At 46.9% G+C, this 19,721-nt stretch overlaps 1 protein-coding gene across 1 annotated transcript in view; it reads left to right on the forward strand.

Annotated features, from left to right (window-relative positions):
• Nucleotides 1-19,721, forward strand: part of LOC115129141 (AF4/FMR2 family member 2-like) — a 358,350-nt gene that overhangs the window by 224,154 nt on the left and 114,475 nt on the right. The window contains exon 9 of the mRNA XM_065018489.1: nt 16,236-16,290. Within this exon, the coding sequence (XP_064874561.1) occupies nt 16,236-16,290 (55 nt within the window). The remainder of the gene's footprint in view (nt 1-16,235; nt 16,291-19,721) is intronic.

The raw sequence follows: 19,721 nt of genomic DNA on the forward strand, positions 1-19,721 counted from the left end.
TCACAACAATTCTTCAATAGTCAATTTATAAGGCTGTATCCATCATATGTGAATTGTGAACGGCTGCAAGGATTTAGAGTGGAGAGAGCCTTTCCCTGAGGGTGCTGACAGATAGACATACGACCCAGGTAGTGATTGGGGGTTAGCTGGTGGCTATGGATCACAGCCTGCACCTCTCCCTAGCCTATCATTACGCTACCTCTCTAGTGGGCTAGCACCATGAGAATGTCACCATGTGTTGCTGTGTTGCTGCACTCCACCAGCTGTGCTGCTCTAGTCTGGGCTTGCCCTTTTCAGCTCTGTCCTGCCTCTCATCTCTCTATTCCCCCCTGACCTCTCTATTCCCCTCCTACCCCCTCATCTTCTGTCCCCTCTTCACTCCTCATCCCCCTATTCCCCCCTCATCCCTCATCTCTCTATTCCCCTCACTCTTCATCTCTCTATTCCCCTTCACTCCTCATCTCTCTATTCCCCCTCATCCCTCATCTCTCTATTCCCTCCTCACTCCTCATCTCTATTCCCCCTCACTCCTCATCTCTCTATTCCCCCTCACTCCTCATCTCTCTATTCCCCCTCACTCCTCATCTCTCTATTCCCCTCATCCCTCATCTCTCTATTCCCCCTCATATCTCTATTACCCCCTCATCCCTCATCTCTCTATTCCCCCTCATCTCTCATCTCTCTATTCCCCCTCACTCCTCCTTTCTCTATTCCCCCTTATACCTCATCTCTCTATTCCCCCTCATCTCTCTATTACCCCTCATCCCTCATCTCTCTATTCCCCCTCATCTCTCATCTCTCTATTCCCCCTCACTCCTCATCTCTCTATTCCCCCTCACTCCTCATCTCTCTATTCCCCCTCATCTCTCATCTCTCTATTCCCCCTCACTCCTCATCTCTCTATTCCCCCTCATCCCTCATCTCTCTATTCCCCCTCATCTCTCTATTCCCCTCATCTCTCATCTCTCTATTCCCCCTCATCTCTCATCTCTCTATTCCCCCTCACTCATCATCTCTCTATTCCCCCTCATCCGTCATCTCTCTATTCCCCCTCATCTCTCTATTTCCCTCTCACTCCTCATCTCTCTATTCCCCCTCATCTCTCATCTCTCTATTCCACCCTCATCTCTCATCTCTCTATTCCCCCTCACTCCTCATCTCTCTATTCCACCCTCACTCCTCATCTCTCTATTCCCCTCACTCCTCATCTCTATTCCCCCTCACTCCTCATCTCTATTCCCCCTCACCCCTCATCTCTCTATTCCCCCTCACTCCTCATCTCTCTATTCCCCCTCACTCCTCATCTCTCTATTCCCCCTCACTCCTCATCTCTCTATTCCCCCTCATCCCTCATCTCTCTATTCCCCCTCATATCTCTATTACCCCTCATCCCTCATCTCTATTCCCCCTCATCTCTCATCTCTCTATTCCCCCTCACTCCTCCTTTTCTATTCCCCCTCATCCCTCATCTCTCTATTCCCCCTCATCTCTCATCTCTCTATTCCCCCTCACTCCTCATCTCTCTATTCCCCCTCACTCCTCATCTCTCTATTCCCCCTCATCTCTCATCTCTCTATTCCCCCTCACTCCTCATCTCTCTATTCCCCCTCATCCCTCATCTCTCTTTTCCCCTCATCTCTCTATTCCCCCTCATCACTCATCTCTCTATTCCCCCTCATCTCTCATCTCTCTATTCCCCCTCACTCATCATCTCTCTATTCCCCCTCATCCGTCATCTCTCTATTCCCCCTCACTCCTCATCTCTCTATTTCCCTCTCACTCCTCATCTCTCTATTCCCCCTCATCTCTCATCTCTCTATTCCACCCTCATCTCTCATCTCTCTATTCCCCCTCACTCCTCATCTCTCTATTCCACCCCTCACTCCTCATCTCTCTATTCCCCTCACTCCTCATCTCTCTATTCCCCCTCACTCCTCATCTCTCTATTCCCCCTCACCCCTCATCTCTCTATTCCCCCTCACTCCTCATCTCTCTATTCCCCCTCACTCCTCATCTCTATTCCCCCTCACTCCTCATCTCTCTATTCCCCCTCATCCCTCATCTCTCTATTCCCCCTCATATCTCTATTACCCCCTCATCCCTCATCTCTCTATTCCCCCTCATCCCTCATCTCTATTCCCCTCATCTCTCTATTACCCCCTCATCCCTCATCTCTCTATTCCCCCTCATCTCTCATCTCTCTATTCCCCCTCACTCCTCATCTCTCTATTCCCCCTCACTCCTCATCTCTCTATTCCCCCTCATCTCTCATCTCTCTATTCCCCCTCACTCCTCATCTCTCTATTCCCCCTCATCCCTCATCTCTCTATTCCCCCTCATCTCTCTTCCCCCTCATCTCTCATCTCTCTATTCCCCCTCATCTCTCATCTCTCTATTCCCCCTCACTCATCATCTCTCTATTCCCCCTCATCCGTCATCTCTCTATTCCCCCTCATCTCTCTATTTCCCTCTCACTCCTCATCTCTCTATTCCCCCTCATCTCTCATCTCTCTATTCCACCCTCATCTCTCATCTCTCTATTCCCCCTCACTCCTCATCTCTATTCCACCCCTCACTCCTCATCTCTATTCCCCTCACTCCTCATCTCTCTATTCCCCCTCACTCCTCATCTCTCTATTCCCCCTCACCCCTCATCTCTCTATTCCCCCTCACTCCTCATCTCTCTATTCCCCTCACTCCTCATCTCTCTATTCCCCCTCACTCCTCATCTCTCTATTCCCCCTCATCCCTCATCTCTCTATTCCCCCTCATATCTCTATTACCCCCTCATCCCTCATCTCTCTATTCCCCCTCATCTCTCATCTCTATTCCCCCTCACTCCTCCTTTCTCTATTCCCCCTCATCCCTCATCTCTCTATTCCCCCTCATCTCTCATCTCTCTATTCCCCCTCACTCCTCATCTCTCTATTCCCCCTCACTCCTCATCTCTCTATTCCCCCTCATCTCTCATCTCTCTATTCCCCCTCACTCCTCATCTCTCTATTCCCCCTCATCCCTCATCTCTCTTTTCCCCCTCATCTCTCTATTCCCCCTCATCTCTCATCTCTCTATTCCCCCTCATCTCTCATCTCTCTATTCCCCTCACTCATCATCTCTCTATTCCCCTCATCCGTCATCTCTCTATTCCCCCTCACTCCTCATCTCTCTATTTCCCTCTCACTCCTCATCTCTCTATTCCCCCTCATCTCTCATCTCTCTATTCCACCCTCATCTCTCATCTCTCTATTCCCCCTCACTCCTCATCTCTCTATTCCACCCCTCACTCCTCATCTCTCTATTCCCCTCACTCCTCATCTCTCTATTCCCCCTCACTCCTCATCTCTCTATTCCCCTCACCCCTCATCTCTCTATTCCCCCTCACTCCTCATCTCTCTATTCCCCCTCACTCCTCATCTCTATTCCCCCTCACTCCTCATCTCTATTCCCCTCATCCCTCATCTCTATTCCCCCTCATATCTCTATTACCCCTCATCCCTCATCTCTATTCCCCCTCATCCCTCATCTCTCTATTCCCCCTCATCTCTCTATTACCCCCTCATCCCTCATCTCTCTATTCCCCCTCATCTCTCATCTCTCTATTCCCCCTCACTCCTCATCTCTCTATTCCCCCTCACTCCTCATCTCTCTATTCCCCCTCATCTCTCATCTCTCTATTCCCCCTCACTCCTCATCTCTATTCCCCCTCATCCCTCATCTCTCTATTCCCCTCATCTCTCTATTCCCCCTCATCTCTCATCTCTCTATTCCCCCTCATCTCTCATCTCTCTATTCCCCCTCACTCATCATCTCTCTATTCCCCCTCATCCGTCATCTCTCTATTCCCCCTCACTCCTCATCTCTCTATTTCCCTCTCACTCCTCATCTCTCTATTCCCCCTCATCTCTCATCTCTCTATTCCACCCTCATCTCTCATCTCTCTATTCCCCCTCACTCCTCATCTCTCTATTCCACCCTCACTCCTCATCTCTCTATTCCCCCTCACTCCTCATCTCTCTATTCCCCTCACTCCTCATCTCTCTATTCCCCCTCACCCCTCATCTCTCTATTCCCCTCACTCCTCATCTCTCTATTCCCCCTCATCCCTCATCTCTCTATTCCCTCCTCACTCCTCATCTCTCTAATCCCCCTCACTCCTCATCTCTCTATTCCCCCTCACTCCTCATCTCTCTATTCCCCCTCACTCCTCATCTCTCTATTCCCCCTCACTCCTCATCTCTCTCTTCCCTCCTCACTCCTCATCTCTATTCCCTCCTCACTCCTCATCTCTCTATTCCCTCCTCACTCCTCATCTCTCTATTCCCCCCTCACTCCTCATCTCTCTATTCCCCTCCTCTGCCTTCATCTTCTCTCCCCTCCTGATCTCTCTTCCACCCCTCACTCCTCATCTCTCTATTCCCCTCCTCACTCCCCATCTCGTTATTCTCCCCCTCACCCCTCATCTTCTCTCCTCTCCTCACCCTTCTACCCTACCCTAGATACTCCTGTCCTGCCAATCACCCTTCTACCCTGCCTAGACACTCATGCCTTACCTTACACCCTTCTCTCCTACCCTAGACACTTCTGCCCTATACCCTTCTACCCTCCCCTAGATACTCCTGCTCTGCCCTACTCCCTTCTAGCCTATCCTAGACACTCCTGCCCTGCCCTAATCCCTACGCACTACCCTCCCCTAACCCCTACACACTACCCTGCCCTAACCCCTACACACTACTCTGCCCTAACCCCTACACACTACCCTTCCCTGATGTGAACAGAGAGAAGCATAGAGAAGCAGGCTGAGCCAGTGTGTTTGTCTCAAATGACACCCTATTCCCTACACAATGCAGTGCCCTGGTCAAAAGTAGTGCACTGTTGACCAAATCGGGTGCCATTTGAGAGGCAGCTGGATCACTCCACCAGAGGAAGTTGACTGCCCTGATGCTGGCAACCACACTGTGTTCATCATTACCATTGTCTTCCAGGCCTACTCTCTGTCTCTGGGCTGTGGGTTTGGGGTTGTCTTCCAGGCCTACTCTCTGTCTCTGGGCTGTGGGTTTGGGGTTGTCTTCCAGGCCTACTCTCTGTCTCTGGGCTGTGGGTTTGGGGTTTCTTCTAGTCATCTCATGAGCCATCAGTAAGGGTAAACAAATGTGCTGGCATGTTCTGCCGTACATTTCCTCTCTCGTCGTTAATGAAAACAAGCGTGGAGAAATAGGACGAAACTGTGCCAGTGCCAAACTAGCAATTCAAATAAGCCTCACTCACGTCTCTGGAACCAATTGGATTGATTTGTATTTGGGATAATTTTCTACAAATTAAATGCATATATAATAGGTGGCTACACTCAAAAAGACCCAGTGTGGGTTTGTGATTAAGTTTCCATGTTATTGGTCCTGATGGTAGGATGTTGTACATCACATTATTTCTCTTGCCTTCACCAGAGCTGCCTCGAACCCTATCTGAACCCTTAGACTGCACTTCACTCAGGTTTATGAAGGTGCTTTAATATGCTTTGAGAACCTGTAAAATAATAGATATGTTCTTCACAACACCAAACTGATGCCAAGTAGGAAAGAAATACATTCTTAAAAAAGGGATTTAATGCAGATTGGTTCTCTCTCTGTCTCTCTCTCTGTCTCTGTCTCTCTGTCTCTGTCTCTGTCTCATGTTTTGCCAATTTTAATGAGGTGAATATTTCTGTGAGCTCGCTTCTAGCCGTGCTGCCAAAGTGTTTATATTCAATATAAAACTAATTTGAACTCCTTGCCCTCCTCCTGGTTTCAAGGTTGAGTTAGCAGAGTGCTAAATACAGGCCCAATTAGACCATTAAACACTGTCTCACTCTCAGGCTGAAACAGTCCAGAGACATTACGTCTCCTCAAAGGTATTTCATATAAAGTCCTGTTAGTCTTGAGATGTTGATGCAACTGCATATCTGTGGTTTCTAGAGAGAGAGAGAGAGACAGAGACAGAGAGGGAGACAGAGAGGGAGACAGAGAGAGAGATAGAGAGTGAGAGATATATGTCCTGGGGCTAATTATTTATCAAGGAGCTCATTTGGGTCAGAGGTCTATCAATGTGTTGAAACAGATGTACCATCGAATCGTTCATAATTTATAGGGGCTTCAAGACTTCTTTAAGAGGGTATGGTTTTTATTCACGTCTTTTGTGGGGTCATAAAAGTGGAAAATATAATCATGCTTCTCCCTCTAGAGTGGAGAGGACTGTGGGTAACATGCCGGAGTGTACTCTCTGTTCAGGTGAATTTATACAGCTTCTACCCCCAAGCCATAAGAGTCCTGAACAGATAATCAAAGGGCCACCAAGACCCCTCTTTGACGCTGCTGCTACTCTCTGTTTATAACTATGCATAGTGACTTTAACTCTACCTACATGTACATATTCATTCCAGGCTGCATCACATCCGGCCCTGATCAGGAGTCCCATAGGGTCGCACACAATTGGCCCAGCGTCGTCCAGGTTTGGCAGTCATTGTAAATAAGAATTTGTTTTTAACTGACTTGCCAGGTTAAATAAAAATATGCTCTGTACCGGTTCCCCCTGTATATGGCCTCCACATTGACTCTGTACCGGTTCCCCCTGTATATGGCCTCCACATTGACTCTGTACCGGTTCCCCCTGTATATAGCCTCCACATTGACTCTGTACCGGTTCCCCCTGTATATAGCCTCCACATTGACTCTGTACCGGTTCCCCCTGTATATAGCCTCCACATTGACTCTGTACCGGTTCCCACTGTATATAGCCTCCACATTGACTCTGTACCGGTTCCCCCTGTATATAGCCTCCACATTGACTCTGTACCGGTACCCCCTGTATATAGCCTCCACATTGACTCTGTACCGGTTCCCCCTGTATATAGCCTCCACATTGACTCTGTACCGGTTCCCCCTGTATATAGCCTCCACATTGACTCTGTACCGGTTCCCCCTGTATATAGCCTCCACATTGACTCTGTACTGGTACCCCCTGTATATAGCCTCCACATTGACTCTGTACCGGTACCCCCTGTATATAGCCTCCACATTGACTCTGTACCGGTTCCCCTGTATTTAGCCTCGCTTGTTATTTTACTGCTGCTGTTTCATTATTTGTTACTTTTATTTTCTATTTTCTATTTTTTCTTGTAAGTAAGTAAACATTTCACTGTAAGGTCCACCTACACCTGTTGTATTTGGTGCATGTGACATATTAAATTAAATTTGATTTATAGTAGTGTATTTTTCCTACTGTTGATTTACCTACAATTAAAGGCTGGATTATCTACATCAACTGGAGAGAAAGTTCAAAATGTATTATAAACTGGGTTGTTTGAGCTCTGAATGCTGATTGGTTCACAGCCATGGTATATCAGATCGTATAACAAAACATGTATTTTTACTTCTCTAATTAGGTTGATAACCAGTTTATAGTAGCAATAAGGCACCTCAGGGAATCCCCAGAGGCGCTTTATTGCTATTATAAAGGGTTACCAATGTAATTAGAGCAGTAAAATACATCTATATTGGCAAATAAAATACATGTATATTGGCAAAATACCACACCTCCTCTGGACTTATTGCTTAATTATAAAACGGGTAGTTTGGATAGTGGATGCTGATTGGCTAACGTTTAGCCTGTTCACCTTGATATCATTGCGCCTTTTCACCTCGATAAAAGGGCTACATCAACAATAGTTCGACATGCCAACGTAGAAAAGAAGTGTTTAGAAATGAAAAGAACACCGTAAAACAAAGTAGGCACTTACCTGCTTCACTGACTGGTGCGCAGAGAAGGGATACATTGTGGGAGCTTGGGAATACAACAAAAATGTAGCTGAACGTCATTCTAAGCGACTTGTATGGTTCAGTGAGAAACACGAATCGCGATGAATATGGGATTAGCAGCTATGCCGACATGTCAACGACCCCCCCCTCAGTTTGGCATGGAGTATATAGAAGGACACAGAATTCACAACGAGCAACAATGTGCTTGTAGGCGTAATTAAAAAGTGGAGGAAAGAGGGTTTCGACGAACCACGCAGCCATAACTGAACACGACATGCAGCTCATCAAACTATCCAAGGCTCTGGACACTGAAACACCTGAGGGTTTGGTGAACAAAGTGTGGTTTGATGTTCAACTTCATTTTGGCCGAAGGGGGTAGAGAAACCATCTGCTGAAACATGACTCGTTTAAATATGCACAGACGAGAACAGCCTACAGTCTGCGACTCTCGTTCAACGAACCCACAAAAAGCCAGGATCCGCAGGAGAAGAACAGAGTGGACAGGGATTCCTGTTTGAACTGCCGGGTCATCCCCTCTGCCCGGTAGCTTCCCTTAAGAAGTAACGGAAAACAGTTAACAGATACATATGGTATGTAACTGTTAACTAGCTAGCTGAAGCTAATTTACCCTGGCAGTATAACAGGTAGCTATGTAGGCCTAACTATTAGCTAACGTTATTTTGTCGCATATGTTTCTGGTACACAAAAGAGTCGATGGGAGTGAACAACCTTGCAACAATGTTGCCAAAGATCTGCAAAATAGCTGGCCCGTCGCAGATTTACACAAACCACTGCTTCCGAACCACCATGATCCAGAAACTGTCGGATGCCGGTCTAGATGCACGGGAAATAATGTCTGTCAGTGGACACAGATCCGAAACATCTCTTCACAGTTACTGGAGGCCAAATCTGGAAGCGAGGAAGCGGTGGAGCACTATTCTATCTGACAACACAGCAGCAGCAGCAGCAGCAGCAGCGCCCCAGTTAAAAGAACGGCTTCCATTTTCAGCAGTGTGGAGCCAACAAACAACAACATGGGCAGGCCAACAACCAACAATAACATGGGCAAGCCAACAACCAACAATAACATGGGCAAGCCAACAACAAACAACAACATGGGCAAGCCAACAACCAACAATAACATGGGCAAGCCAACAACCAACAATAACATGGGCAAGCCAACAACAAACAACAACATGGGCAAGCCAGCAACAAACAACAACATGGGCAAGCCAACAACAAACAACAACATGGGCAAGCCAACAACAAACAACAACATGGGCAAGCCAGCAACAAACAACAACATGGGCAAGCCAACAACAAACAACAACATGGGCAAGCCAACAACAAACAACAACATGGGCAAGCCAACAACAAACAACAACATGGGCAAGCCAACAACAAACAACAACATGGGCAAGCCAACAACAAACAACAACATGGGCAAGCCAACAACAAACAACAACATGGGCAAGCCAACAACAAACAACAACATGGGCAAGCCAACAACCAACAATAACATGGGACAATTTTTTCATTTGAGCACGATAAATGGCAACATTCAGATCAACGTGAATAAATAATTGCCTTGTGTTAGTCACTGTAGAAGTAGCGCTTATGCTCGGTTTTTGCATACATTTAATGTAAGTTTAGTAGCTAGCCTGTGGTTAGCCTGTGGTTATGTTAGCAACCAGTCTAGCAACATGACTGTTGTCTGGTCTTTTTCTGGCGGGAATGTATTTATTATGAATTTATTTATTAAAGCAACATTTTCAATGTAGATGTGTCGTTCCTTGCCTTGCTGTGTTGGCAACCGGTTTTTACAAGAAATAAGGCACCTCGGGGGTTTGTGGTATATGGCCTATATACCACGGCTAAGGGCTGTATCCAGGCACTCCGCGTTGCGTTGTGCGTAAGAACAACCCTTAGCTGTGGTATATTGGCCATATACCACACCGCCTCAATCCTTATTGCTTAAAACCTCTTAAGGATATTTTTTTTGCCTAAAATGACATACCCAAATCTAACTGCCTGTAGCTCAGGCCCTGAAGCAAGGATATGCATATTTGTGATGCTATTTGAAAGGAAACATTTAGACGTTCAATTTGACGAAACAATTTTCCAAGTTCAAAACTGTGCACTCTCCTCAAACAATAGCATGGTATTCTTTCACTGTAATAGCTACTGTAAATTGGACAGTTTTGATTAACAATCATTTAAGCTTTCTGCCAATATCAGATATGTCTATTAGAGGTCGACCGATTAATCGGAATGGCCGATTATTCATAACAATTGGAAATCTGTATTTTTGGACGCCGATTTTGCAGATAATTTTTTTTGTTTTTATATACCTTTATTTAACTAGGCAAGTCAATTAAGAACACATTCTTACTTTCAATGACGGACTAGGAAGGTGGGTTAACTGCCTTGTTCAGGGGAAGAACCAGAGATTTTCACATTGTCTGCTCGGGGAATCCAATCTTGCAACCTTACGGTTAACTAGTCCAACGCTCTAACCACCTGCCTGTCATTGTCACTCCAAGAGGAGCCTGCCTGTTACGCGAATGCAGTAGAAGCCAAGGTAAGTTACTAGCTAGCATTAAACTTATCTTATAAAAAACAATCAATCAATCATAATCACTAGTTATAACTACACATGGTTGATGATATTACAACGTTGGGGGATGATTTAACAAAAGCTCATTTGCAAAAAACAGCACAATCGTTGGACGACTGTACCAAACCATAAACGCCTTTCGTGAAATCAATACACAGAAGTATATATTTTTAAACCTGCATATTTAGCTAAATGAAATCCAGGTTAGCAGGCAATATTAACCAGGTGAAATTGTGTAATTTCTCTTGTGTTCATTGCACGCAGAGACAGGGTATATGCAACAGTTTGGGCAGCCTAGCTCATTGCGAATTAATTTGCCAGAATTTTACGTAATTATGACAGAACATTGAAGGTTGTGCAATGTAACAAGAATATTTATACTTAGGGATGCCACCCGTTAGATAAAATTCCTGAACGGTTCCGTATTTCATTGAAATAATAAACGTTTTGTTTTCGAAATGACAGTTTCCGGATTCGACCATATTAATGACCAAAGGATCGTATTTCTGTGTGTTATTATGTTATAATTAAGTCTAGAGCAGTCTGACTGAGCGATGGTAGGCAGCAGCAGGCTCGTAAGCATTCATTCAAACAGAACTTTAGTGCGTTTTGCCAGCAGCTCTTCGCAAGCACAGCGCTGTTTATGACTTCAAGCCTATCAGCCTAATGGCTGGTGTAACCGATGTGAAATGGTTAGCTAGTTAGCTGGGTGTGCGCTAATAGCGTTTCAGACGTCACTCGCTCTGAGACTTGGAGTAGTTATTCCCCTTGCTCTGCAAGGGCCGCGTCTTTTGTGGAGTGATGGGTAACGCTGCTTCGAGTGTGGCTGTTGTCGATGTGTTCCTGGTTCGAGCCCAGGTAGGAGTGAGGAGAGGGACGGAAGCTATACTGTTACACTGGTAATATTATAGTGACTATAAGAACATCCAATAGTCAAAGGTATACGAAATACAAATGGTATAGAGAGAAATAGTCCTATTTCTATATTAACTACAACCTAAAACCTCTTACCTTGGAATATTGAAGTCTCGTGTTAAAAGGAACCACTAACTTTCATATGTTCTCATGTTCTGAGAAAGGAACTCAAACGTTAGCTTTTTTACATGGCACATATTGCACTTTTACTTCTCCAACACTTTGTTTTTGCATTATTTAAAACAAATTGAACATGTTTCATTATTTAATTGAGGTTAAAATAAGTGTTCATTCAGAACTGTTGTAATTGTCATTACAAATAAATAAAAAATAATCGGCCGATTAATCGGTATCTGTAACGGCGTTCGTCTGTTGTTGAAAGAGAGTCGGACCGAAATGCAGCGTGGTGGTTACTCATGTTACTTTAATGAAGAAAACGGAACGATACATTAAATAACTCATAAATACAAAAAACAACAAACGGAACGTGAAACCTATTACAGCCTATCTGGTGCACACTACACAAAGACAGGAACAATCACCCACAAGATACAAAGTGAAACTCAGGCTACCTAAATACGGTTCCCAATCCGAGACAATGAGAATCACCTGACTGATTGAGAACCGCCTCAGGCAGCCAAGCCTAACTAGACACACCCCTAATCATTCACAATCCCAATGCTATAAAAACCCCAATACGAACACAACACATAACCCATGTCACACCCTGGCCTGACCAAAATATATACGAAAACACAAAACATTATGACCAAGGCGTGACAGTATCGGCTTTTTTGGTCCTCCAATAATAGGTATCGGTATCGGCGTTGAAAAATCATAATCGGTCAACCTCTAATGTCTATGTCCGGGGAAATGTTCTTGTTACTTACAACCTCATGCTAATTGCATTAGCCTACATTAGCTCAACCATCCCGTGGGGAAACCCACCAATCCTGAAGTTGCGGACTCCCGGACGCACCTCAAAACCATAGGGAGGGTCCGGGTGGGCATCTGTCCTTGGTGGCGGCTCCGGCTCGGGACGTGGACCCCACTTCATTAAAGTCATAGTTCCTCCCCTTCGCGTCCTGGGATAATCCACCTTCGCCGCCGACCATGGCCTAATAGTCCTCACCCAGATCCCCACTGGACTGAGGGGCAGCTCGGGACAGAGGGGCAGCTCGGGACAGAGGGGCAGCTCGGGACAGAGGGGCAGCTCGGGACAGAAGCAGCCCGGGACTGAGGGGTAGCCCGGAACTGAGGAGTAGCCCAGTACTGAGAGGATGCCCAGTACTGAGAGGAAGCCCAGTACTGAGAGGAAGCCCAGTACTGAGATGAAGCTCAGGCAGGTAGTAGGCTCCGGTAGATCCTGGCTGGCTGGCGGATCTGGAAGATTCTGGTTGACTAGCAGATCTGGAAGATTCTGGTTGACTGGCAGATCTGGAAGAGACTGGTTGACTGGCAGATCTGGAAGAGACTGGTTGACTGGCAGATCTGGAAGAGACTGGTTGACTGGCAGATCTGGAAGAGACTGGTTGACTGGCAGATCTGGAAGATTCTGGTTGACTGGCAGATCTGGAAGAGACTGGTTGACTGGCAGATCTAGAAGATCATGGCTGACTGGCGGATCTAGCTGCTCTATGCAGACTGACAGCTCTGACTGCTCCATGCAGGCTGGCAGCTCTTTGCAGACTGACAGCTCTGGCTGCTTCATGCAGACTGACAGCACCTTGCAGACTGATAGCTCTCTGCAGACTGGCAGCTCAGGCTGCTTCATGCAGGCTGACAGCACCCTGCAGACTGGCAGCTCTTTGCAGACTGACAGCTCTGGCTGCTTCATGCAGACTGACAGCTCCTTGCAGACTGACAGCTCCTTGCAGACTGACAGCTCCCTGCAGACTGGCAGCTCTTTGCAGACTGGCAGCTCTCTGCAGACTGGCAGCTCTTTGCAGACTGACAGCTCTGGCTGCTTCATGCAGACTGACAGCACTTGGCAGACTGACAGCTCTCTGCAGACTGGCAGCTCAGGCTGCTCCGAACAGGCAGGAGGCTCCGGCAGCGCAGGAGAGGAGACAGGCTCTGGCTGCGCTGAACAGGCGGGAGACTCCGACAGCGTAGGAGGGAAGGAAGGTTCTGGCTGTGTTGAACAGGCAGGAGGCTCCGGCAGCGCAGGAGAGGAGACAGGCTCTGGCTGCGTTGAACAGGCGGGAGACTCCGACAGCGTAGGAGGGAAGGAAGAATCTGGCTGTGTTGAACAGGCGAGGCGCACTGAAGGCCTGGTGCGTGGTGCTGGAACTGGTGCTACAGGATCGAGGACACGCACAGGAAGCCTGGTGCGGGGAGCTGCTACCGGAGGACTGGTGTGTGGAGGTGGCTTTGGATAGACCGGACCGTGCAGGCGCACTGGAGCTCTTAAGCACCGAGCCTGCCCAAGCTTACCTGGCTCGATGCCCACTCTAGCCCGGCCAATACGAAGGGCTGGTATGTACCGCACCGGGCTATGCACCCACACTGGAAACACCGTGCGCTCCATAGCATAGCACGGTGTCTGCCCGGTCTCTCTAGCCCACCGGAAAGCACAGGGAGTTTGCGCAGGTTTCCAACCTGGCATTGCCATACTCCCATTAAGCCCCCCCCCCCAATAATTTTTTGGGGTTGTTTTTCGGGCTTCCTTGCCAACCGTGTTCCCTCGTATCGTCGGCTCCTATCTCCTGCTGCCTCTGCTCTCCTAAGTGCCTCCACCTGTTCCCATGGGAGGCGATCTCTTCCGGCCAGTATCTCCTCCCAAGTGTAACAACCTTTGCCATCCAACACGTCTTCCCATGTCCATTCTCCGAACAATTCATCCTCCTTTTTCTGCTCCTGCTGTCGCTGCCTGTTACCACGCCACTCGGTCCGTGTGTGGTGGGTGATTCTGTAACGTTGTTCGTCTGTTGTTGAAAGAGAGTCGGACCGAAATGCAGCGTGGTGGTTACTCATGTTACTTTAATGAAGAAAACGGAACGATACATGAAATAACTCATAAATACAAAAAACAACAAACGGAACGTGAAACCTATTACAGCCTATCTGGTGCACACTACACAAAGACAGGAACAATCACCCACAAGATACAAAGTGAAACTCAGGCTACCTAAATACGGTTCCCAATCCGAGACAATGAGAATCACCTGACTGATTGAGAACCGCCTCAGGCAGCCAAGCCTAACTAGACACACCCCTAATCATTCACAATCCCAATGCTATAAAAACCCCAATACGAACACAACACATAACCCATGTCACACCCTGGCCTGACCAAAATATATACGAAAACACAAAACATTATGACCAAGGCGTGACAGTATCGGCTTTTTTGGTCCTCCAATAATAGGTATCGGTATCGGCGTTGAAAAATCATAATCGGTCAACCTCTAATGTCTATGTCCGGGGAAATGTTCTTGTTACTTACAACCTCATGCTAATTGCATTAGCCTACATTAGCTCAACCATCCCGTGGGGAAACCCACCAATCCTGAAGTTGCGGACTCCCGGACGCACCTCAAAACCATAGGGAGGGTCCGGGTGGGCGTCTGTCCATGGTGGCGGCTCCGGCTCGGGACGTGGACCCCACTTCATTAAAGTCATAGTTCCTCCCCTTCGCCTCCTGGGATAATCCACCTTCGCCGCCAATCCTGAAGTTTTAAATAGACCACAGACAGTCCACTCTTTATTCATTTTTTGTATTTCTCTTTTTTCTCTCTCTTTCTGTTTTTATCCCTCTATTTCTTTATTTTTTCTTCTTCGTCTCTCTCACGTACACACAGGCCTGCAAACACAGGTGGCAGGTAACCAAGTGGTTAGAGCGTTGGGCCAGTAACTGAAAGGTTGCTAGTTCGAATACCTGAGTCGACTAGGTGAAAAGATCTGTCCTTGAGCAAGGCACTGAACAATAATTGCTCCAGGTTTGCCGTCAATAATGTCTGGTCCATGCCATGACCCCGCTCTCCGAGGGTGTCTCAGGGGGAGTGGGATATGCAACAAAAAAAACAATTTTACAGGTTGCACACTTGTACATGTGTGAAACAGGACAAATATAAGCTCCCCCTATTTGACCTTTGACAGGACCCCCCTCCCCAGTTTGGCTTCAATTGAGTGCAAATCCTCTGGAAATGCCCACTTCAGCCACCTGGCTTTTTTCTTCTCCTGGTTCCTTCCGCTGACATCTGTTCAGTATTACCAGGGTAATGACTGGTATTTTGTTCAAAGTTCTGCCCAATCTAAGATGCTGCACAACAGCCTAGGTCATAGAAAACACAATTTGAAACACATTTCCCTCATAGAGCTTCTTTTGTTTTTCTAACTCGGGGGAGTGGCCGACTGGGCCGGAGTGAGTGTCTCTGTAGGGTAGCTAGATCGCTAAGCGCAAGCTTGCTGTTCGCTTGCCTGCTGGCCATGGTTTTACTGTGTTTTTGTATGATGTCATCACACTGTTTGTCAGATGACATCATTCTTTCTGAAAACACTTTTTGATAGTTTATGAGTCTGAAGGAAGCAAGGGGATTAGATGTTTTTTCAGTATTGAATTGAAAGATGATATATATATAGTGAAAGATGATATATATATAGTGTAGTGTGTGTATATATATATATATATATATAGTGTATCAAGTATACTGATATATATATATATATATGTAACTAAGGATATGGAGAGATGCGTTTTTGCTCTGCATATAATGGCATAATATCCAAAAAGTGATTGTGTCTGTGTCCTAACAAAGAGTGATAGTATACCTGATACACTCTGCCTTTAATACATCCTAGTTCTTAATAAAAAATGACATATCATTTGACTAAGCAATATATATTTTTCGATATATTCCTATATTAATGATAAGAGCTTTTTATTTGACCTGACTGCTGTTGTGTGTCTGCAGAATGCTTGAGGATGACCTGAAGATCAGCAGTGACGAGGAAGATACTGAACAGCAGGTAAGATCCATCAACAACCATATAATTACAGTATACTGTATCCGTGGTCTCATTCTGAGTATCTCTGTCTCTGGTCTCGTTCTGAGTATCTTGTCTCTGGTCTCGTTCTGAGTATCTCTGTCTGTGGTGTCATTCTGATTATCTATGTCTGTGGTGTGTGGTGTCATTCTGAGTATCTCTGTGTGTGGTTCTGAGTATCTCTGTGTGTTGTTCTGAGTATCTCTGTGTCTGGTGTCTTTCTGAGTGTCTATGTCTATGGTGTGTGGTGTCGTTCTGAGTATCTCTGTGTGTGGTGTCGTTCTGAGTATCTCTGTGTGTGGTCTCGTTCTGAGTATCTCTGTCTGTGGTCTCGTTCTGAGCATCTCTGTCTGTGGTGTCGTTCTGATTATCTATGTCTGTGGTGTGTGGTGTCATTCTAAGTATCTCTGTGTGTGTTTCTGAGTATCTCTGTGTGTGGTGAATGGTGTCATTCTGAGCATCTTTGTATGTGTTGTCGTTCTGAGTATCTCTGTGTGTGGTGTTGTTCTGAGTATCTCTGTCTGTGGTCTCGTTCTGAGTATCTCTGTCTGTGGTCTCGTTCTGAGTATCTCTGTCTGTGGTGTCATTCTGAGTATCTCTGTCTGTGGTCTCGTTCTGAGTATCTCTGTATGTGGTCTCGTTCTGAGTATCTCTGTCTGTGGTCTCGTTCTGAGTATCTCTGTCTCTGGTCTCGTTCTGAGTATCTCTGTCTGTGGTCTCGTTCTGAGTATCTCTGTCTCTGGTCTCGTTCTGAGTATCTCTGTCTGTGGTCTCGTTCTGAGTATCTCTGTCTGTGGTCTCGTTCTGAGTATCTCTGTCTGTGGTCTCGTTCTGAGTATCTCTGTATTTGGTCTCGTTCTGAGTATCTCTGTCTGTGGTCTCATTCTGAGTATCTCTGTCTCTGGTCTCGTTCTGAGTATCTCTGTCTGTGGTCTCGTTCTGAGTATCTCTGTCTGTGGTCTCGTTCTGAGTATCTCTGTCTGTGGTCTCGTTCTGAGTATCTCTGTCTGTGGTGTCATTCTGAGTATCTCTGTCTGTGGTCTCGTTCTGAGTATCTCTGTCTATGGTCTCGTTCTGAGTATCTCTGTCTGTGGTCTCGTTCTGAGTATCTCTGTCTGTGGTCTCGTTCTGAACATCTCTGTCTGTGGTCTCGTTCTGAACATCTCTGTCTGTGGTCTCGTTCTGAACATCTCTGTCTGTGGTCTCGTTCTGAACATCTCTGTCTGTGGTCTCGTTCTGAACATCTCTGTCTGTGGTCTCGTTCTGAACATCTCTGTCTGTGGTGTCGTTCTGATTATCTATGTCTGTGGTGTGTGGTGTCATTCTAAGTATCTCTGTGTGTGGTTCTGAGTATCTCTGTGTGTGGTGAATGGTGTCATTCTGAACATCTTAGTATGTGTTGTCATTCTGAGTATCTCTGTGTGTGGTGTGTGGTTTCTTTTTGAGTATACAGTTGAAGTCGGAAGTTTACACACACCTTAGCCAAATACATTTAAACTCAGTTTTTCACTATATTTTGGGTAGCCTTCCGCAAGCTTCCCACAATAAGTTGGGTGATTTGTGGCCCATTCCTCCTGACAGAGATGGTGTAACTGAGTCAGGTTTGTAGGCCTTCTTGCTCGCACGCACTTTTACAGTTCTGCCCACAAATGTTCTATAGGATTGAGATCAGGGCTTTGTGATGGCCACTCCAATACCTTGACTTTGTTGTCCTTAAGCCATTTTGCCACAACTTTGTAGATTTCACAAAGTAGTTGTCCTAACCAACTTGCCAAAACTATAGTTTGTTAACAAGACATTGTGGAGTGGTTTAAAAACTAGTTTTAATGACTCCAACCTAAGTGTATGTTAACTTCCGACTTCAACTGTATCTGTTTGTGGTGTTGTTCTGAGCCAGATAATAACAGAACCGTTAGATGAGTAAATTAGAGATGGCTCTCTCATTGTGCTTCTTGGTATTGTTGCCATAGCTATCATCCAAACAGGACCTTTGAGCCGTTGGTAGTTTAATGATAGTTATTACACATTAAAGTCATTATACCCAGGGCTCTACTAGTGCTCTACTAACAGTAATACACTCCTATATTTGTGTGTGTGAGTGTGTGTGTGTGTGTGTGGGGGGGGGGGTCGCGCATCTCTGTATGTTTATAAGTGGCTTATATCAAATGAGTCCATGGTACATTAGCGTGCTGTCATCGCCTTCAGTACAGCAGCAGTGTCTGTCCCCAAATAAACACACATTAGTCTGCCTGATCCCCTACTTCCTGTTTCATACACAACAACACAGATAAAAAACCAAGCACTTCCCCTCCTTATATAAGCAACAAGGGTCAGCCCGCACACACGCGTACACTTCAGTTAAGGCCAACAACAACTGCTCCCCGTGCACCAATGACGTGGACATATTTTGGTTGAAGGCAGTCAGTTGTACAACTGACTAGGTATCCTTTTCTCTTCCCTATTTCCCTTCCCTACACGTACACACATACAGATTCAGTGGATCAGTGTGCTCCAGCACATGTGACTGAGAAGAGAGGAAAGATATAAGGATTTATTATATATTCGATAGAGAAGCAGGAGTGGGTTGGGGAGAAGCTGGAGGGAGCTGGGGCGAAGCAGGAGGGAGCTGGGGAGAAGCTGGAGGGGGCTGGGGAGAAGCTGGAGGGAGCTGGGGAGAAGCAGGAGGGAGCTGGGGAGAAGCTGGAGGGAGCTGGGGAGAAGCTGGAGGGAGCTGGGGAGAAGCTGGAGGGAGCTGGGGAGAAGCAGGAGGGAGCTGGGGAGAAGCTGAAGTTAGCTAGGGAGAAGCTGAAGTTAGCTAGGGAGAAGCTGGAGGGAGCTGGGGCGAAGCAGGAGGGAGCTGGGGAGAAGCTGGAGGGAGCTGGGGAGAAGCTGGAGGGAGCTGGGTAGAAGCTGGAGGGAGCTGGGGAGAAGCAGGAGGGAGCTGGGGAGAAGCAGGAGGGAGCTGGGGAGAAGTTGGAGGGGGCTGGGGAGAAGCTGGAGGGAGCTAGGGAGAAGCAGGAGGGAGCTGGGGAGAAGCTGGAGGGGGCTGGGGAGAAGCAAGAGGGAGCTGGGGAGAAGCAGGAGGGAGCTGGGGAGAAGCAGGATGGGGCTGGGGAGAAGCTGGAGGGAGCTGGGGAGAAGCTGGAGGGAGCTGGGGAGAAGCAAGAGAGAGCTGGGGAGAAGCAGGATGGGGCTGGGGAGAAGCTGGAGGGGGATGAGGAGAAGCCGCAGCAGTCATTTTGTGCCTGTATAGTGCCTATAAAGCAATTAGTATCAGCCCAGGCTCTCTGCCGCCTTTTTCACTCTCTCATCCCTTTCTCTCTCCTCTCTTCTCTCTCACCATCTCTCTTTTTTTCTCCCTCTCCCTCTGTCTCCCTCCCCTTTCTGTCCTTCTCTCAAATCCTTGTGTGTTG

This window comes from Oncorhynchus nerka, linkage group LG5, assembly GCF_034236695.1.
Source record: "Oncorhynchus nerka isolate Pitt River linkage group LG5, Oner_Uvic_2.0, whole genome shotgun sequence".
Lineage (NCBI taxonomy): Eukaryota > Metazoa > Chordata > Actinopteri > Salmoniformes > Salmonidae > Oncorhynchus > Oncorhynchus nerka.